The sequence below is a fragment of the Neophocaena asiaeorientalis genome, unplaced genomic scaffold (genome assembly GCF_003031525.2).
Source record: "Neophocaena asiaeorientalis asiaeorientalis breed wild unplaced genomic scaffold, Neophocaena_asiaeorientalis_V1.1 scaffold45, whole genome shotgun sequence".
Lineage (NCBI taxonomy): Eukaryota > Metazoa > Chordata > Mammalia > Artiodactyla > Phocoenidae > Neophocaena > Neophocaena asiaeorientalis.
Window position 1 is genome coordinate 7,631,720 of NW_020174642.1, and position 22,775 is coordinate 7,654,494.

A 22,775-nucleotide genomic window follows, 5' to 3' on the forward strand; every position below is an offset into this window, starting at 1 on the left:
AACTCAGCAACAGAGTCTCAAATTTATTGTACCAGCAAGCATCCATCCATTCAGCAAATATTTGAGTATCTACTCTGAGTCTCAACAACTGAAAAATGAAATTTAAACTTCTTACCCACCTTAATTTTCCCTTAAAACATTAAAATGGTAAATTAAATTCCAAATATTTACATATAGTTTTACAACAATTATAAAATAATCTTTCGGTGTTAATCAATTTCCCTAGATCATGATTAATCAATGTGAATATGAATCACCTGTAGAGACTTGGATTTGGGAGGAAGGGGGTCTTTTTGATTAATGTAGAGGGGTTTTTGGGGGGATTGTTTTTGGTTAATACATACTATAACCTAATTCAGTAGGTCTAGAATGGGCTGGAGGGGAAGTATTAGGAATGCATATTTTTAAGCATCCTTGATGATCATGCTCAAGAACCACTGCTCTAAATCAGTGTATCACAAAAAAACACACAAGGCCTGGTTATCTGCATCTGAATCACTTGCGATATTGAATAAAAATGTAAATTCATGGGCCCCACACCAGACCTACTGAGTCAAAATTCCTGACAAAGAGGAAAGATAGAATCTACATGTTTTATAAGATTTTCTAGATAATTCTGAGGCACACTAAAGTGCTCCAGATGATACCAAATTGAGTTTAAAATGTTAACTCACTGTAAAGATTCTATGTCCTGTCCTATCAAATGCTACACAGTAAACAGCAGACAGATGTCCGAGAATCCTTCTGTGCATTTTTATATGCTGATACATAGTTCCTGGAAATGCTGTGCTAAAAGTGGAACACCCTGTGAGTTGTTTTCCTCGATGTATCTCCACTAGGAAATAAAAACAATGAAAGCGGTTAAGGGGGAGCCAATATGTAAAAAGCTAAGAAAACCTCCAAAACAATTTCTAGAGGGTCACAAAAATCAATGTTCGAGAAATCCTAAAGACCAAGTTTCTTCCCAATTCTCTTCTACTATAAGCACTAGTATAGACTTCTTATTAAAATAAGATTGTTTTCATTGACTTTTATTACTTTTAGTAATAATTTTAGGAAAACCACAAATCTGAAACAACATTACCAGTACTACCTTTTAAGTTTTAATATAGCAGTTACAAAGTTGGTCAAGAAATTTAAAAATGGTTTTGGGCCTCTAAAAAGTCAACCTCACTTACCAAGATTTGGTGGGGAACCATAATTCACCGGCATTTCAGGAGGTCTTCCTCTATGAAGAGCAGCAAAGGCAGAGCCCTTCCAAACTGTGTGCCTGCAGTCTTTAAAATGAATTTTAGATACACATAAAATCTTGAAAGTTAACCCCAAGAAAGATTTTATAGAATACTTACGTATATTGTAATAAACTGTTTATTCAAAGGTTTACCAACTAATATACTTTAACAGAAAAGCCCTAGAGGTTTATTAGACTATTTCTGAAGGAAAAAAAAAAATTTAAGACATCTCAGATACAACAACAACAACTAACATTTGTGTAGCACTTTACAATTTACAAAGTGCTTTCCACATACATTATCTCATTGAATCCTCACAACAACCCTGTGAGGTAGGTATCATTGCCAATTTACAAGTGAGGTAACTGAGGCTCAAAGGTTCCAGGACCTTTAAAGAGATCCACTGTAAATGATTAGTCAAGATGGACCATAAAACCAGATCTTTTGACTCCAAGTCCCACTCAATGCCAAACAGGTTTTTATTTTTCATTGCAGAATTATACCATACAATTATTAATGATAAAGGTCTTAATCACAACTGATCCAACTCTCCAAAACCAGAAATTTTTGCAAGGAAAATTTTAATTTTTTTGGTTTATAAGAAAATCCTGACTTAATTAACTTATTGAAATGTTACTGAGTTTTAAAAATAATGATGGCCAATATTACCATGATTTTAATCTCCTTAGAAAGTACTGACAAAATTAAATGACTTTCCTCTTGTTTTAGGATCATAGATAATCCTTTACAAAAGAGCATATGTAGGATCTTTGAGTCTGAACACTAATTCTCAAATCCTATCCCTCTTAGCAAATATACTAAGAAAAACTGTCTACCCCCTCTATAGGAGATAGCAGCAGAACACAGATTATGCTGTGCTAGAAATGTGCTTCTTCACAACTGAAAGAGGAAGGTAAGAAAGGTATTATATAAACCCTCTACTGAGCCTCGGGTGCCCCATACTAACAGGCATATCATGTGTTACATGAATGAATTCATTACCACTATCATTATCAAAGAGCAGTTACAAGGCATCCTCTTGCGTCACTAGTACAAAACAGAGAAATATGGTCCCTACCCTAGGACAGCTTGCTGAAGTTTCTTCTAAGGTCTGCCAGTTCTAAAGCAGTGCTCATCACAAAACGACATTGAGCTTGACACAAGTAAAGAAAACAGGAAAACAGGCTACCCAGGCAACTACTATATAACAACCTAAAACAGAATAATTACAAGGTGAATAGGGACACAGAAAAAGGAAGAATACGAACAGTTTCCTGATTGAAGCCACAGTGTGGCATGACCATAAGAGCACTGAGAAACAACTAAAGCTGACAAACCAGTCTGGCAAGGAACCAAGAGGAAGGGTTGTTCTTTCTCAGTCAAACTTTATACTGGTGGAGCATCTAAGAGGCAGCATCACGTCAGCAACAGATCTTAAAAATAATCATGAGGGATGAACTTGACGTATACTCAGGATCAGAAGAGCCAACATTCTTGCCCATTAGCAGTTAAGCCACGTTGTATACATAGATCATATCACATACATATACTGAGTCTAAGTAATTTATACCAAGCTAACAGAAAAAGAACAGCAATTCCAAACATTTTGCTACCACATAATTTCGCAAAAAAATTAAACTGGTGAAAAAGAACCATGCATTTGTACATTTTTGGTGCTCATTTTCAAACTGCTACCAAATTTAGAAAATCACTTCCCCTTATAAAAGGGCTTCAGAATCTAAATATCAAGTGAAATACTTCTAGCATTTAAAGAGTTTATTAGACACATACAATTACATTCAATGAAGTTATAAGTGAGCTACAAAATGGAAAAATAAGAACTCACATTGATAAAACCTCAAACACATCTCAGAATAAATTCAAGCTTTTAAGCTTAACATCTATACCTTTATCATTTTTTAAATGCAGAAGGACCCATTAAACACTGATGTAATAAAATTCAACATCTATGCTAAACGCAGAGAATTTTATAGTCCACAGCATGGTTTTTAGTTACATATCACCTTTCTTCCACAATGCTTACATTACTTCACAATTATAATAATTATTAAGCTAGTAATACAAAGCAGAACACTTCTTCAAATTAAGGTACCTTTTGCTGTACGTAGCAAAGACTGCCTTCCTGCACCAAGTAAAGAAGTGACTCTTGAAATACTGGGTGGAATTTCTTTATCCAACATGGGACCGATGCGCTGGCAGATTTGCAACAGATGATCAGGAGCCACATGCTTATTGGACAAGACCTGATTGGAGAGCAAGTTTCAAAAACAACATTTTTTACAAGAGTTTCAAAAAATATAAATACTTAGGGATAAGTCTGATAAAACATGTGAAAAACATGTACAAGGAAAACTACAAAACACTGCTGAGAGAAATTAAAGAATGAAATAAGCAGTAAATTAATCTACAGATTCAAAGCCATCCCAATCAAAACCCCAGTAGGCTTTTTTTGTAGAAATTGACAATTTTATTCTAAAATGTATATGCAAATGGCTTAGAAAAGTCAAAGCAGCTTTGAAAAAGAACAAAGTTGAGGGCTGTTAACAATACCTGATTTCAGGACTTGTTATATAAGAACAACTGATTTTTGGCAAAGGTACAAAAAAAAAGATAATCTTTTCAACAAATGGTGCCAGAACAAATGAATACCCATTTGCCAAAAAATAATTATAATATTAACTTTAATGTATACATCACACAATAAATAAAAATTATCTCAAGACAGATCATAGATCTAAATGTATCATCTAAAACCGTAAAATTTGTAAAAGAAAACATTGGAGAAACTCTTTATGACCTGATGTTAGGCAAAGATTTCTAAAATGACACCAAAAGCATAATCCACAAAAGAACAAATCGATAAAATGGACTTCAGCAAAGCTAACAACTTCTGTTTTTTCAAAAGGTATTGTTAAGGGAATGAAAAGACAACCACAAACTGAAAGAAAATATTGGCAAAACATATATCTGATAAAGGACTTGTATCCAGAATATATAAAGAACTATCAACACTATTTTAAAAAACCTAATTTTTAAGAATGATTTGACTAGACACTTCACCTAAGAAGACATACAGATGGCAACCAGACACATGAAAAGACGCTCAACATCACCAGTAACTGATGAAACACAAATTAAAATCATAATAAGATATTACTACACACCTACGAGAATAGCTAAAATTAAAGACTGACCAGACCAAAATCAGCAAAAATGCAGAGAAACTGCTGGTGAAAACGTAAAACAGAACAATCGCTGTGGAAAACAATGGGGTAGCGTTTTTAATAGTAACACATACATTACCATATTATCTAGCTATAATACTCCTAGGTGTTTACCCAAGAAAAGTGAAAGCACACATCCACATAAAGGTTTGTATGTGAATGTTCTTGAACAGCTTACTTTTTAAGAGGCCCAAAGTGAACACAATCCAAATGTCCATTAACAGGTGAATGCCTACACACATTACTGTATGTCTGTACAATGGAATACTATTCAGCAATAAAAAAATTTAATAACACACAACGACGTGGATGAATATCAGAATAATTATGCTGAAAGAAGCCAGAAAAAAGAGCGCATGTTATATGATTTCATTTATATAAAACTCCAGAAAATGCAAATTAATATATAGTTACAGAAAGCAGGTCACAGGTAACTGGGGGCTGGTAGATAAGCAGGAAGAATTATAAAGAAGAGGAAACTGGGCTTCCCTGGTGGCGCAGTGGTTGAGAGTCCGCCTGCCGATGCAGGGGACATGGGTTCGTGCCCCAGTCCGGGAGGATCCCACGTGCGACGGAGCGGCTGGGCCCGTGAGCCATGGCCGCTGAGCCTGCGCGCCCAGAGGCCACGGCCGTGAGAGGCCCACGTACCGCGCAAAAAAAAAAAAAAAAAAAAAAAAAAAACAGGAAACTTTTGGGTGTAATAGGTATGTTCACTATCTTCACTGAGGTGTTGGGTCACGGTACACGTAACACATCTAAATTTATCAACTTCAACACTTTATGTTCAGTTTATTATGTCAATTATACCTCAAAAAAATAAATAGGGCTTCCCTGGTGGCACAGTGGTTGAGAGTCCACCTGCCGATGCTGGGGACATGGGTTCGCGCCCCAGTCCGGGAGGATCCCACGTGCCGCGGAGCAGCTGGGCCCATGAGCCATGGCTACTGGGCCCGCGCGTCCGGAGCCCGTGCTCTGCAACGGGAGAGGCGACAGCAGTGAGAGGCCCGCATACCGCAAAAAAAAAAAGAAGACTTCAACATAGGCAAGTAGATAAAGACAAAGTCCAGATACTATAGGAACATGGACTCCATCCAGCAGCTATCAACTCCCATAAAGAGAATTACAGATTCTCTGCTTTTCTGAGGATTCTAACAAAATCAAATCAAAGATAACATAATCAAAGATTGGGGGGGGCGGTTATCCTATTTTTGTACAAAATAAGGTGTATCTGAAAAATAATATGGTTCTAGTCCCAATACAGACCAAAAAAAAAAAAAAAGAAAAGAAAAAATGGTCCCGAATTTTTAAAAATATCATATTGACAAAAATCAATATAATAAATAGCTAATTTTCCTTTAATATTTTCAAGTCCTAGATATGAACGTTAGTAACAGTTTCTAACAGCAACTTCAATGAGTAAGCCACAGTTACACAAGGTCCTCAGAAGTAAAGCCAGAAACAAAGTCCCTTCAATGGTCAAACAGCCCATCTCTCTACCATCTTGTTTTTCGCAGGCATATTCAGTCTCAGAAAGTTTATCAGCAACTATCCTAGAATCACTGTATTACTATCATTATCACCAAATACTGCTGTGAGCACAAGCCCCTTCAAGCCCTGGGTTACAGAAAGTGGTAGTAGGGTCTAGATAACCTGACTAATTAACAAACTGAAGAAAAAAAAGTCATATTAACAAATTTAAGGAGAAAACCCATATGATCATCTCAATAGATGCAGAAAAAGCTTTGGACAAAATTCAACACCCATATATGATAAAACTCTCCAGAAAGTGGGCATAGAGGGAACCTACCTCAACATAATAAAGGCCATATATGACAAACCCACAGCAAACATCATTCTCAATGGTGAAAAACTGAAAGCATTTCCTCTAAGATCAGGAACACGACAAGGAGGCCCACTCTCACCACTATTATTCAACATAGTTTTGGAAGTCCTAGCCAAGACAATCAGAGAAGAAACAGAAATAAAAGGAATACATATTGGAAAAGAAGTAAAACTGTCACTGTTTGCAGATGACATGATACTATACATAGAGAATCCTAAAGGTGCCACCGAAAACTACTAGAGCTAATCAATGGATTTGGTAAAGTTGCAGGATACAAAATTAATGCACAGAAATCTCTGGCATTCCTATACACTAATGATGAAAAATCTGAAATAGAAATTAAGGAAACACTCCCATTTACCACTGCAACGAAAAGAATAAAATACCTAGGAATAAACCTACCGAGGGAGACAAAAGACCTGTATGCAGAAAACCATAAGACACTGTTGAAGGAAACTGAAGATGATACAAACAGTTGGAGAGACATACTACATCCTTGGATTGGAAGAATCAATATTGTGAAAATGACTATACTACTCAAAGCAATCTACAGATTCAATGCAATCCCTATTGGCATTCTTTACAGAATGCCAATTACTAATGGCATTCTTTACAGAACTAGAACAAAAAATCTTAAAATTTGTATGGAGACACAAAAGACCCCAAAGAGCCAAAGCAGTCTTAAGGGAAAAAAATGGGGCTGGAGGAATCAGACTCCCTGACTTCAGACAATACTACAAAGCTACAGTAATCAAGACAATATGGTACTGGCACAAAAACAGAAATATAGGTCAATGGAACAGGATAGAAAGCCCAGAGATAAACCCACGCACTTATGGTCAACTAATCTATGACAAAGGAGGAAAGGATATACAATGGATAAAAGACAGTCTCTTCAATAAGTGGTGCTGGGAAAACTGGACAGCTACATGTAAAAGAATGAAATTAGAACAGTCCCTAACACCATACACAAAAATAAACTCAAAATGAATGAGATATCTAAATGTAAAACCAGACACTATAAAACTCTTAGAGGAAAACATAGGCACAACACTCTATGACATAAATCACAGCAAGATCTTTTTTGATCCACCTCCTAGAGTAATGGAAATAAAAACAAAAATAAACAAATGGGACCTAATGAAACTTCAAAGCTTTTGCAAAGCAAAGGAAACTACAAACAAGACGAAAAGACAACCCTCAGAATGGGAGAAAATATTTGCAAATGAATCAACAGACAAAGGAGTAATCTCCAAAATATACGAACAGCTCATGCAGCTCAATACCAAAAAAACAAACAACCCAATTCAAAACTGGGCAGAAGACCTAAATAGACATTTCTCCAAAGAGGACATACAGATGGCCAAGAAGCACATGAAAAGCTGCTCAACACCACTAATTATTAGAGAAATGCAAATCAAAACTACAATGTGGTATCACCTCACACCAGTAAGAATGGGCATCATCAGAAAATCTACAAACAACAAATGCTGGAGAGGGTGTGGAGAAAAGGGAACCCTCTTGCACTGTTGGTGGGAATGTAAATTAACACAGCCACTGTGGAGAACAGTATGGAGGTTCCTTAAAAACTAAAAATAGAATTACCATACGACCCAGCAATCCCACTACTGGGCATATACCCAGAGAAAACCATAATTCAAAAAGACACATGTACCCCAATGTTCACTGCAGTACTATTTACAATAGCCAGGTCATGGAAGCAACCTAAATGTCCATCAACAGACAAATGGATAAAGAAGATGTGGTACATATATACAACAGAATATTACTCAGCCATAAAAAGGAATGAAATTGGGTCATTTGTAGAGATGTGGATGAATCTAGAGACTGTCAATACACAGTGAAGTAAGTCAGAAAGAGAAAAACAAATATCGTACATTAACACATATATGTGGAACTTAGAAAAATGGTACAGATGAACTGGTTTGCAGGGCAGAAAGTAAGACACAGAAGTAGAGAACAAACGTATGGACACCAAGGGGTGAAAGCGGCAGGGGGTGGGAGTGGTGGGATGAATTGGGCAATTGGGCAATTGGGATTGACACGTATACACTGATGTGTATAAAATGGATGGCTAATAAGAACCTGCTGTATAAAAAAATAAAATTCAAAAATTAAATAAATAAATAATTGGAACGTTATGGGGAAAAGTAGCTTTTTCTGTAAAGTTTGGGATGCTGTAATCTAATCAGGATCTAGAATAAATATTTAATATCTTTAATATGTACCTGTCTAATCTTTAGCTTTCCCTCAAATTATTTTAAGCTACACCTAGAAATCCTACAACAGAAAACATGTAAGTAAACTACCATATCATAATTCCTATAACAATGAAAAGTACAGTATAACAATGAAACATAAGAAGTGACAGAAAGCACTGCCTTTTATAAAAAAAAAAAAAATTTGGTGTCTTCCTTGCTTAAGAAATTCCCCCCAGCTTCTGATGAGACAGACATTCTTCTTTATTTAAAAAGTGCAAGTTTAGGGACTTCCCTGGTGGTCCAGTGGGTAAGACTCCATGCTCCCAAGGCAGGGGGCCCAGGTTCGATCCCTGGTTGGGAAATTAGATCCCACATGCATGCCACGACTAAGAGTCCACATGCCCCAGCTAAAGATCCCGCGTGTCGCCAACTCAGTCATGGCACAGCCAAAGTAATTTTTTAAAATTTTAATAAATAAATAAATAAAAAGTGCAAGTTTAGTAGTCAATGGCAGAATATTCCTATATAAATAAGAGGAAAAAGGAGCTTAACAGTATTTACAAAAGGACCTAGGCAGAGAAATGTTCTAGTGCTGGCATGAAGATCCTTCATTTAAAAGCATTTCAATGTATTTTAATTCAAAAAAGTTAACCAGTTTTAGCTTCCCAGAGCAGAGACTGCTTGCTTAGCCAACACTGAAGTCAGCATTAATAGCATTTTCCAGACAAGCCTCACTTTACTGAGATGGCTGGTGGGTGACTTTGTTACAGGTATTCAGATTGGTGGACATGTTTTTATGATTTGTAAGATTGCGCAGCACATGAAAATAGGCTGTTGAATACTCCATTTGCTGCAAAGCAGTGGCTTAAGTAATAATAAAGATATGTAATGGTGTCTTACAAGTCTGTAGATGGAATCGATGCAGTGATCTAATGGTGTCATTAAAGAGCGTGTCTTTCTGCTTCGGCAGCCTTGACATTTTGGCTTTTTTCCCCTCAGACTCTTAGTTTTTACGTTGCTGGATGGTTTTTGCAGCTCTTGCCATCATACCCTGGAAATGCCGGAAGGGAAGGATTCTTTCTTCCTGTGACTACTTTATTAGGGAGGAGAGTTTTTACAGGAACGGTGCCCTGCCTCAGGAGATTTCTTCTCAGTTTCCTTGCCCGGACACATCCTTAGTTAGCATTTCTGTGCAATCTATTAATATTTTCTTCCTCCCTTAGCAAAACAATGACCCCTGTTTCTAGACCATATAAGCTTTTCCAACTTACAAACTATTCAGGAGAAAAAAAACTAAAACTTCTGATATTCTTTTTTGTTTGTTTGGTCAACACGTAGCTTGTGAAATCTTAGTTCCCCGACCAGGGATCAAACCCGGGCCCCAGCAGTGAAATCACCAAGTCCTAACCACTGGACCACCAGGTAATTCCCATAAGGTTTCTGATACACTTGACAGGGAGTTCTCCTGCTGTTTCTTGAACTACCATCAGATCAGCTGAAAAGAATAAAACACAGAATGCAAAATTCTCAGGGACTTTAGACATAAATCACCTTACTTCTGAAAAGAAAACACTCATCTTGAGATTTTTGTTGTACCAAATCAAAATGACAGAATTTTCTTAGCAGAATGATCAAAATGTGCAAAGACTAATTAAAGTATGGATCCTATATGGCAGGGGTCCCCAACCCCCAGGCCGAGGACCGTCAGAGGGCCACAGAGCAGGAGGTGAGCAGCGGACGAGTGACCGAAGCTTCATCTGCCGCTCCACATCACTCGCATTACCGCCTGAACCATCTCCCCCTACCCCGTGGAAAAACTGTCTTGCATGAAACTGGTCCCTGGTGCCAAAAGGTTGGGGACCACTGCATATGGAACTTAATGAAGACACAAATATTCCCAAAGAAGTTAAACTTCATTTTTTAAAAATACTGTTTAACAAGATGTATTAAAACAGAAGAGACAGGCACACTTTTTTTTTTGGTGCCACGCATCTTGTTGGATCTTAGTTTCCTGACCAGGGATAGAACCTATACCCCCTGCAGTGGAAGCACAGAGTCCTAACCACTGGACCGCCAGGGAATTCCCGAAACAGGCACTTTAAAATGCATGAATTTTACACATGTATAGCCTACAGAAGATATGAAATAATAAATATTCTTGGTCAAATAACAATTTCAGCCACATGTACATAGTAAAGACCATAGATTTCAACATCAATGTAAAACATCTCCTAGCCAGACTCAGTTATTTCACCCAGAAGTCTGTCCTATTCCAAATGACCAGAAGAAATAAAACCTATTCACTTTAGCTATGTCTTTAAAACAAATTCATAAAGTGCAATACAAACATAAATCAAGAGTTTACAAAGAATCAAATAAAAGAAATGTACTTGGTGGAGAGTGAAAGGTTCAGGTGCTGAGCCTTGAAATGTCTAAAATACTTAAGTAAATGCAATTAAATAATTTAGAACAGAAATATTATTTCCCAAATACAAGACCAGAAAGCATACATGGCTACACAGCTATTGGTTAAGGTATAGTTCAAAACCAATTCCTTCCTAATTCCCTAACACCTTAAAGCACAACACAATGTATTTAATGACCACCTTCTTTTTGACCTACAATGCTGACTACATATTACAAAGTTCAATCAACTTACCTCAACATAATAAAGGCCATATATGACAAACCCACAGCCAACATGGACACCTCACACCAGTCAGAATGGCCATCATCACGAAATCTACAAACAGTAAATGCTGGAGAGAGTGTGGAGAAAAGGGAATCCTCTTGCACTGTTGGTGGGAATATAAGTTGATACAGCCACTATGGAGAACATTATGGAGTTTCCTTAAAAAACTAAAAATAGGGCTTCCCTGGTGGCGCAGTGGTTCAGAGTCCGCCTGCCGATGCAGGGGACACAGGTTCATGCCCCGGTCCGGGAAGATCCCACATGTCGTGGAGCCGCTGAGCCTGTGCGTCTGGAGCCTGTTGCTCCTCAACGGGAGAGGCCACAACAGTGAGAGGCCCATGTACCACACACAAAAAAAAAAAACACTAAAAATAGAACCACCATATGACCCAGCAATCCCACTACTGGGCACATACCCTAAGAAAACCATAATTCAAAAACAGTCATGTAGCACAATGTTCCTTGCAGCTCTATTTACAATAGCCAGGACATGGAAGCAACCTAAGTGTCCATCAACAGATGAATGGATAAAGAAGATGTGGCACATATATACAATGGAATATTACTCAGCCATAAAAAGAAACGAAATTGAGTTATTTGTAGTGAGGTGGATGGACCTAGAGTCTGTCATACAGAGTGAAGTCAGAAAGAGAAAAACAAATACCGTATGCTAACACATATATATGGAATCTAAAAAAAAAAAAAAAATTGGTCTGAAGAACGTGGGGGCAGGACAGGAACAAAGACGCAGACGAAGAGAATGGACTTGAGGACACGGGGAAGGGGAAGGGGAAGCTGGGACGAAGTGAGAGAGTGGCATGGACATATATACACTACCAAATGTAAAATAGATAGCTAGTGGGAAAGAGCCACACAGCACAGGGAGATCAGCTCGGTGCTTTCTGACCACCTAGAGGGGTGGAATAGGGAGGGTGGGAGAGACACGCAAGAGGGAGGGGATATGGGGATATATATATATGTATAGCTGATTCACTTTGTTATAAAGCAGAAACTAACACATCACTGCAAAGCAATTACACTCCAATAATGACGTTAAAAAAAAAAAAAGTTCAATCATAAAAATAGTACAGAATGTCACAAGAACAGAAGAAGTCCACGGAGGAAAGTCAGAAAGAACTTAGAAAATGATAATGACTGCATTCTCTGCAGAGAAAGAAGATGACTCAGATGTTACCTGCAAACTGACTGACAATCTGGAAAAGGCTAGATCCATATATCATACCAACCAAATGCTAAAATAAACTCTACATAAAAACATTTAAAAAGAAATTATGGGCTTCCCTGGTGGTGCAGTGGTTAAGAATACGCCTGCCAATGCAGGGGACACAGGTTCAAGCCCTGGTCCGGAAAGATCCCATATGCCATGGAGCAACTAAGCACGTGCACCACAACTACTGAGCCTGTGCTCTAGAGCCCACGAGCCACAACTACTGAGCCTGCAAGCCACTAGTACTGAGCCTGTGAGCTACAACTACTGAAGCCTATGAGCCTAGAGCCCATGCTCCGCAACAAGAGAAGCCACCACAATGAGAAGCCCGTGCACTGCAACGAACAGTAGCCCCCGCTCACCACAACTAGAGAAAGCCCACATGCAGCAACAAAGACCCAACATAGCCAAAGATAAATAAAATAAATTTATTTTAAAAAAATAAAACGATAAAAATTTTTAAAAAGAAATTATAAATGACCTAGGAAAAATATAAATGAGTAAATACATAATATTGCCTTTATAATTTTCTAGTACAGGAAGTATGGTTTAAGAACAACCATAAAAGCAAAATAAAGATTAAGACATGTAAAAAGTTAAAAATCTTAAACCTCTAAAAACAAAACCTCCAAAGAAAACTAAAAAGCAACCTGCAAACTGGAAAGAGGAATTTAGAATATGTGACAGACCAAAGAATAACCTAACATATAGAGAATTCTTGCAAAACAATAAGACAGCAGGGGAAAAGCAGATAAAAGATATAAAAAGGCAGTTCAGAAAAGATGAATTATCAACCGCCAATAAACGTACTTCCTTAAAAAAATAGTCCTGGTGCTTCCCTGGTGACGCAGTGGTTAAGAATCCACCTGCCAATGCAGGGGGCATGGGTTTGATCTCTAGTCTGGGAAGATCCCACATGCCACAGAGCAGCTAAGCCCATGCACCACAACTACTGAGCCTGCACTCTAGAGCCCACGAACCACAACGACTGAGCCCACGTGCAACGACTACTGAAGCCTGCGTGCCTAGAGCCCGTGCTCCACAGCAAGAGAAGCCACCACAATGAGAAGTCCGCACACTGCAAGGAAGAGTAGCCCCTGCTCGCCGCAACTAGAGAAAGCCCACGCGCAACAACGAAGAACCAACACAGCCAAAAAAAAACAAACTAATGAATTAAAAAAAAAAATCTGGGCTTCTGTGGTGGCGCAGTGGTTAAGAATCTGCCTCCCAATGCAGGGGACACAGGTTCGAGCCCTGGTCCAGGGGGATCCCACATGCCGCAGAGCAACTAAGCCCGTGCACCACAACTACTGAGCCTGCGCACAACTACTGAAGCCCGTGCACCTAGAGCCCATGCTCTGCAATGAGAAGCCACCACAATGAGAAGCCTGCACACCACAACCGAGAGTGGCCCCCACTCGCCACAACTAGAGAAAGCCAGCGCGCAGCAACAAAGACCCAACACAGCCAAAAATAAATGAAAAGATTTTTTTAAAATATTTTTTTAATAATGAGTAAAAATTATTTAAAAGTTTAAAAAAATACCTTAAAAATAAAGTCAAGAGACTTCCCTGATGGTCCACTCGTAAAGAACCTGCCTTCCAATGAAGGGGAGGCGGGTTCAATCCCTGGTCGGGGAACTAAGATCCCACACGCTGCAAGGCAACTAAGCCCACGCGCCACAACTGTTGAGCTCACGCACCTCAATGAGAGAGGCCGAATGCCGCAAACTACAGAGCCCACGTGCCTTGGAGCCCATAAGCCACAACTAGAGAGAGAAAACCCGCACGCCACAACTACAAAGAAGCCTGAGCACCGCAACAAAGAGACCGCACGCCACAATGAAAGATCTCACGTGCCGCCAACTAAGACCAGACATGGCCAAAAATTAAGAAAATAAATAAATCCAAAAAATAAATATTTTTTAAAAATAAAGTCAAAACAAAGACGTTTTCAAACCAAAAAAAAAAGAAAGAAAAAGGAAAACTGAAGTCACTGCCAACAAACTTTCATTAAAAGAAATACCAAAATAAGTTGTGGAGACTGAAGAAAAAATAATCACATATAAGAGGCATGGAAAGACAGGAAGGAATTAAAAATACCAGGAAAGATATACAGGTGGATAAGCAAATGAAAATTGACTTTAAAACAACTACAGGGACTTCCCTGGTGGTCCAGTGGTTAAGACTCCGCACTCCCAATGCAGGGTATGCGGGTATGATCCCTGGTCGGGGAATTAAGATCCTGCATGCTGTGCAGTGTGGCCAAAAAAAATAAAATAAAACAACTACAATAACATCTGGAAAAATTTATAACATATGTAAAAGTAAAATATGCTAATAGCCCAAAGGACAAGAGGGTGACAACTAATAGTTTTAACTCCATTTATATGAGAAGTGGTTAAAGTACCTAAAGTAAATGGTAATGCATATTATAATCTCTAGGGTAACCACTAAAACAATAAAAAGATATATTATGGAAAAGCAATAAAAAAAATAGAATAACAGCTGCTTAATCCAAAAGAAAGTAAGAGAGGAAAAATAAATGGGACATATATAAAACAGATACTTGGTAGGTCTAACACAATCATGTTTAAGTAATTATATTAAATACAAATGGTTTAAACACTCCAACTAAAAGACTGAATAAAACTACATGCTGTTTCAGGAGACACACTTTAAAAATGAGACCCCAGGAATACCAAAAGTAAAAGGATAAAAAAAAAAAAAAATACTACGCCATCACTAACCAAAAGAAAGCTGGGCTGGCTACACTAACACGAGGCAATGTTAGACTTTAAGGCAAGAAGTATGAAGAGAGAGTATTTCCTAATTTTAAAAAAAAAGGGTCAGGGCTTCCCTGGTGGCGCAGCAGTTAAGAATCCGCCTACCAGTGAAGGGGACATGGATTCGAGCCCTGGTCCAGGAAGATCCCACATGCCGCGGAGCAACTAAGCCCATGCATCACAACTACTGAGCCTGCGCTCTAGAGCCCGCAAGCCATAACTACTGAAGCCCGCGTGCCTAGAGCCTGTGCTCCACAAGAGAAGCCACCGCAATGAGAAGCCCACACACCGCAACGAAGAGTAGCCCCCACTCACCACAACTAGAGAACACCCGTGTGCAGCAACAAAGACCCAATGCATCCAAAAACAAATAAAAATAATATAAATAAATTTTAAAATAATAAAAATAAAATAAGGGTCAAATTCTGGAAAAGGTGAAACTGGAGACAGCAAAAACATCAGTGGGAGGGAGGAAGGGAGGAAGGGACAGATATTTAGGCAGAGCACAAAGGATTTTTAGGGCTGTAAAATTACTCTATGATACTATATTGGTGGATACATGTCATTGTACATTTGTCCAAACCCAGACTGTACAATACCAAGAGCACTGAATGTAAATGTAAGAGATACCAAGAGCACTGAATGTAAATGTAAGAGAACACTAACATAAACTATAGACTTTGGATGAGCATGGTATGTCAAAATAGTCATCAACTGCAATAAATGTACCACTCTGGTGGGAGATGTTGATAATGAGGGAGACTATGCATTTATGGGAGCAGGAGTATATGGGAAATCTCTGTATCTTCCACTCAATTCTGCTATGAACCCAAAACTGCTCTAAAAAATTAAGTCCATTTGAAAGAAGGAGGGGGATCAACTAAACAGGAAGATACGTTTGGAATTTGTATGCACCTAATAACATAGCTTCAAAGTAAAGAACTAAGGAAAAAAAAAAAAGAGAGACAGATACTCCACATAGCGAGGAGATTTTTTAAAAACTGTAAGGATTTAGACAATTTGAAAGGAAAAACGTCACATGACCTTTGTCCTTTAGAGCAGCGGTCCCCAACCTTTGTTGCACCAGGGACCAGTTTCGTGGAAGACAATTTTTCCACAGACCGCGGTGAGGGGGGGAGTTGGTGGGGGGATGGTTCAAGCATAATGCAAGTGATGGGGAGCAATGGGGAGCGGCAGATGAAGCTTCTCTCGCTTGCCTGCCACTCACCTCCTACTGTGCGGCCCAGTTCCTAACTGGCCTCAGACAGGTACCACTCTTCAGCACAGGGGTTAGAGACCCCTGCTTTAGAGGAAAATAACTGTTATGATTAGATGAGCCTATGAAAACAAAGTAACTAATAACTATTCTCTTTTAAAGTAGCATAGTCAAGGGACTTCCCTGGTGGTCCAGTGGTTAAGAATCCACCTTCCAATGCAGGGGATGCGGGTTCCATCCTTGGTTGGGGAACAAAGATCCCACAAGCCACGGGGCAACTAAGGCCGTGCAAACTGCTGAGCCTGTGTGCCACAACTAGAGAGAGTTTGTGCGCCGCAACTAAGACCCGACACAGCCAAAAAATTAAGTAAATAATAAATAATAAAGTAGCAGAGTCAAGGCTAAGTGACTCAGATAGTGACACCACTACCATTACCCAGCACTAAGGTATAGAGACTGCCGTTCCCCTTCCTACTCTGTGGTCATCCATAAGGGTGAATACCAGGTATCATTCATACAAGTGTTAGAGCTCATAAAGACTGTATTTTGTTATTTCATAAGACCCTACAAATATAAATTAGGTGAAGGGGAAGTCTAACAATATTATGACTTACTGTCCTATCAACATTGTTACTAATAAACACTGCAAAATCATTTATTTCCATATAAGGTTCACAACAACACTTTGATACAATTATTATTACCCTTGTCTTGCAGATCGAGGAACTGAGGTAGAGATTAAATAATCTGCCTTAGAACATCTAGTAAGTAATGCTAAAAAGTCAAGATTACAGCCTAGCCACCTGGCACCAAAACCCAAATTTCTGATTTAATACTGCTCTATTGCTAGACTGTAACTTATCATCACACTACCATGATCATTAAGTGTTCCCAAGTGTTGTCAATGAAATGCCTGTAGAATGATAGATCTCTATAGTCAAGTACAAAGAAAATGCAGAATCCCTACAGAGAGGAAAGAAATAAGCTGCACTCAGGATGAAGGGTCTTTAGAATCCCACAATGAAAATAAAATGGTAATGTGACTAATTGCAATACAGGTGGGGAAAACAGAGTTTTATTTATTTATTTTTGGCCGTGCAGTACAGCATATGGGATTTTAGTTCCTCAACCAGGGATCGACCCCATGCCCCCTACAGTGGAAGAGGGAATTCTTAACCACTGGACCGCCAGGGAAGTCCCAGGAGTTGTTTTGTTTTAAATGGGTAAATAAGTAGCCTTGCTATTTTTTAAAAAAAGGCTCAATTTGAGACTACAGTAGAGTCTATGTGGCAGTGCACCCAAATTTCAAGACCTGAGTCATAATCTTCAATCATAACCTGAGTCCTTAATCCAGTAGGGAGCTCAAGATGGTAATACCACTCTCCCCTTGGTTTGGACAGTGAATTCATAAACCGAGGAAGGTTGACAAATAAGCAGAGATGAAGAAAAGAAGTATGGATACACTTGTGCAAGTTACAGTTATTCTGATATAGTAACAAGTTTTGTAATAACTGAACTATTTTTAATGTTTGTAAGAGTAAAAAAGAATAATTTGCTACAATAAATTTAAAATACATTTACGGGACTCCCTGGTGGTCCAGTGTTTAAGAATCCACCTTCCAATGAAGGGGACATGGGTTCGATCCCTGATTGGGCAACTAAGCCCACGCACCACAATTACTGGGCCCGCAAGCTCTGGAGCCTGCGCGCCACAATGAGAGATCCCGTATGCTGCAACTAAGACCCGATTTTGCCAAATAAATAAATAAATAATTTTTTTTAAAATAAAAACAAATAAAATAGGACTTCCCGGGTGGCACAATGGTTAAGAATCCAGCTGCCAATGCAGGGGACACGGGTTCGAACTCTGGTCCAGGAATATCTCACGTGCCGCGGGGTGACTAAGCCCATGCGCCACAACTAGTGAGCCCAGATGCCACAACTACTGAAGCCCACATGCCTAGAGCCCGTGCTCCGCAACAAGGGAAGCCACCACAACGAGAAGCACTCATACCACAAAGAAGAGTAGTCCCCGCTTGCCATAACTAGAGAAAGCCCGCACGCAGCAACAAAGACCCAAGGCAACCAAAAATAAATAAATTAAAATGAATTTATAATAAATAAATAAAATAAAATAAAATAAAATAAAAATATACTGGGAATTCCCTGGTGGTCCAGTAGTTAGGACTCTGCACTTCCATTGCAGGGGGCACAGGTGCGATCCCTGGTTGGGGAACTAAGATCCCGCGTGCTGCATGGAGCAGGCAAATATATAAATAAATAAATAATATACTTACAACAGTTAAATTCTTAGAAAGATTATGCTTAGATCTTATGTTTGCCATCTTGAGACATCTATAGATTAAAATCATCATCTATTTGCATATATAGTGTGGAAACCCCCAAGGAAATTTAATTAATATTAAGTTGGTGTTAAATATTTTAAGGTTTAATTCTTGTGACAAATTAAACACTAATCAAAATGTAAAAACAAATATACTTGTTCCTATATGTTACTAGACTTCTAAAATTTGTAAATGAACATAAAAGTTTAAAAACTATGACCACTTACAATTCTAATAAACCAGATACTGATTTCAATACAAATAACTCTGAAGACTTTCCCTCACACAAAAGGCCTACTCAAACATTATTTTAAAATATATATATCAAGGGACTTCCCTGGTGGCACAGTGGTTAAAAATCTGCCTGCCAATGCAAGGGACACGAGCCCTGGTCCGGGAAGATCCCACATGCCGCGGAGCAACTAAGCCCGTGCGCCACCACTACTGAGTCTGCGCTCTAGAGCCCGTAAGCCACAACTACTGAGCCTGCGTGTTGCAACTACTGAAGCCCATGCTCCTGGAGCCCGTGCTGTGCACCAAGAGAAGTCACCGCAACGCTCGCCACAACCAGAGAAAGCCCACGCACAGGGACGAAGACTGGACGCAACCAAAAATAAATAAATGACAACTTAATGACGATAAATCCCCTAATGACAGGCTACACTATACGAATCTTCTGATGTTTTTTTTTTTCTGGTTAAGAGATTGCCTACAAAAATTGATCTATCATGTTGCTCAATCACAAACTATATCAAATCACTTTCCCCTTTTTAAATACACCCCTCCTTTTACAAACCTAGTCCTTCCCAATTCCCATACCCAGTTCTATACTTCTATTTCACTCTTCCCCTTTCTTCACCACCTATAAATCATAAAAATTCCAATTAAATTCACAGGCCCAACTGCTAATCCAGGGTTAGGTATTGAGAGATAACTAGTCTCAATTCTCCTGAGAAGTATCAAAAACATTCTTACTTCCAAAGTACATGCTGGAATAACAGCATGGTCACAAGTCTAAGATAAACTGTATCTTTGTAAACAGTGATATGGGAATCACCTGAAAGGCTTTAAAAAATAGTAATGTCCAGCCCCACCACAAAGATTCTTATTTAACTGGTCTGGAGCATAGCCTGGGCATCCAGAGTTTATAAAGCTCCCAGGTGGTTCTGATCCAAGAAAGCGAACTACTGAGAAAAAGGAATAAATTAAACAAAGTAAAGAAACAAACAACATTATAAGAAACAATCAGACAAAACCAATATGTGAAACATTCTACAGAATAACTCAGTCTCTTCAGTAAATCAACAGCACGGGGGAAAAAATACTATGCAAGATAAAAAGAGGTTTAATTTTGGCCCAATGCATGGAACTTCTGAAGCCCAATTCAAGCCAAATATAAAAAAATAAATAAGTATAGCAAATTGGGGGACTTCCCCAGGGGTCCAATGGTGATGCCTCCGTGCTTCCACTGCAGGGGGCGCAGGTTCAATTCCTGGTCAGGGAAGTTCCACATGCCACAGGGTGAGGCCAAAAGAAAAAAAAAAAAAATTGCTAATGAATTTGTTTATGATATATGCAGATTCATTACATTATTCTCATTTGTGTATATTTAAACACTTCTTAAAATATTTTTTTTTAAAAAAAGGAGACTTTGTTGGAGAACTAGAAGCTACTCATACCCTTGACAAAAGAATAATTCTCTATACAGGAAACTCATCCTCTACCATTTAGTGCTGGGAGAGGAGAAGGCAGGAAGGTAAAGGAGGAAGAGGATACCCATCAGACAAATCATCCAGACAATGAGAAGACATATGTCGCAGCCACATCATAGGGATATATCACAAAGAGAGATTCTGAATAATTTAAAGCAGAATTTTAAGTTTTAAGCAATTCTACCAGCAAAAGCCAAAAAATATACAAATCTATTTTTAAAGAAACTTTTCCAGTAGTTACAGCATTATGCTTATTTCAAAATGTAAGCAATTTTCTCTTCAGCAGCATGACTGCACTGTCATGTCAATGATACTTTTCTGGGGAGGGAGGTGGGAGAGGGTTGGATTGGGAGTTTGGAATTAGCAGTGCAAACTGGTATATACAGAATGAATAAACAACAAGGTCCTACTGTACAGCACAGGAACTACAGTCAATGTCCTATGATAAACCATGATGCAAAATATGAAAAAGGATGTATATATGTGTATAACTGAGTCACTCTGCTGTACAGCAATAATTAACACATTGTAATTCAACTATACTTCAATAAAAAATAAATTTAAAAAATATTAATGCTTTTCTGCTTCATTGACAACACTGTTTTCACCTAATAACAGGAGTAAAGCAATAAAACGGAGCACTCCTTTAAACATTTCCTTATGTCTCAAAATGTCAAACTCAAGAAAACATAAAAACTGCCATGATACAGAACCTTTAGAGCTCACTTGCTTGAAAATATTCACTTTTAAGTGTTTGCTTCAAAAAAACTCTAGGAAGGCAAATATTAAAACTGGAAATTGAAATAGAATCTTTTGTTACATTCAACCAACTTTAACTGTTAACACAGAAGTGTTCAGTATCTACGAAAACAGAAACAGACTCACAGACAGAGAACAGACTTGTGGTTGCCACAGGGGAGGGGGAGTAGTGGAGGGAAGGACTGGGAGCTTGGGGTCAGCAGATGCCAACTATTATATAGAGGATGGATACACAACAAGGTACTACTGTAGAGCACAGGGAATTAGATTCAACATCCTGTGACAAACCATAATGGAAAGAAATGTGAAAAAGAACGTATATATAACTGAATCACTTTGCTGTATAGCACAAATTACCTCAACATTGTAAATCAACTATACTTCAATTAAGTTTTTAAAAAAATACTTAACTGTTCACATACAGATAACAAATCCCCCTATTTCTGTTCTTTTGTATAATTCAACAATGGTGATCATATTCTACCAACTTCTGCTTGCAGGTATTAGAACTGTGGTAAAAAATCATTCAGGAACTCTTTTTTTTCCCCCCAGTTGTTTTGTGCATACAAGATGCTGAATATGACCTGGCAACTAAAGAAATCCTTTGTCCTAATATACAAATTGGAAAAATATTTTCCTGAAAAATGTTTTATTTCACTAAGGACAAAACAAGTGAATCAAACCAAATCATATACTGTGAGAGCAACTAAAAAAGACGACAAAATACAATGGAAAGAGAACTGTAATCTACGTTAAATGGTGCTCCAGAAAGAGAAACTGCGTATTTAGAGCCTATATTAAGTAACATACACCAAACAGCAACGTAAAAATTCATCACATTAACTTTCCTAAGGCATTCAACAAGTGTGGCACAGTTTACAGCGGCACAAGTATTGGAGGAGCGGCACAGTCTCACAGCAGCCAAGATTTTTTATTACTCTGCTGGGGGAAAAAAGAGGAACATTTCTCCACCTTTCAGACACCGAAGCTTCTATTCCTAGGAACAAGTGGTTGGAGAAGATGGGCGGGGCAAAAAGAGGAAGACCAATCACAGGTCGAGTTACAAGTCGGGTTCAGGAGAAACACGGATGAGAGCAGCTCGCTGAATGGCTGGCGCGCCCCCGGCTCTCACCAGAAGCACCGCACCTGGGGACCCACCCCGCCACCTCGCCCCCCGGAGCCGTTTCCTACCCAAACAAACCCGGCCACCCCAAAGCAAAATACTACCTACAGGGGGGAGTCCCGTCGTCCCGGTGACGCCCGGGCCGCCCTCCCGCCCCCTCCGAGCGCCGCTCGGTCACTTCGCCCCTCCAGCAGGAGACCAGAAAAGGGGGCGGGGGGCGGGCGGTCGGAAACACCGGGATGGAAATGTCAAAACTCTCACCAATTCCTCGTAGCTCCTGTTGTGCTCGTTGCCCTCCCAATCCAACCTCTTCGGCAGCAACTGCAAAGACCCGAGACGCACACGAGTGACCACCGCGCGGGGCCGGGCGGGG

General features: G+C 39.0%; 1 protein-coding gene across 2 annotated transcripts in view; it reads right to left on the minus strand.

The window, feature by feature from the left end:
• The window catches only part of BRWD1 (bromodomain and WD repeat domain containing 1), a 117,030-nt gene extending 94,273 nt beyond the window's left edge, over positions 1–22,757 (minus strand). For both annotated transcript variants that reach the window (XM_024758380.1, XM_024758379.1), the window contains exons 1-4: positions 22,664–22,757; positions 3,346–3,496; positions 1,179–1,277; positions 675–835 (exon numbers count right to left, since the gene is read on the minus strand). In XM_024758380.1, coding sequence (XP_024614148.1) covers positions 675–835; positions 1,179–1,277; positions 3,346–3,433 — 348 coding nt within the window. In that variant the 5' untranslated portion in view covers positions 3,434–3,496; positions 22,664–22,757. The remainder of the gene's footprint in view (positions 1–674; positions 836–1,178; positions 1,278–3,345; positions 3,497–22,663) is intronic.
• Positions 22,758–22,775: the final 18 nt, after the last annotated feature.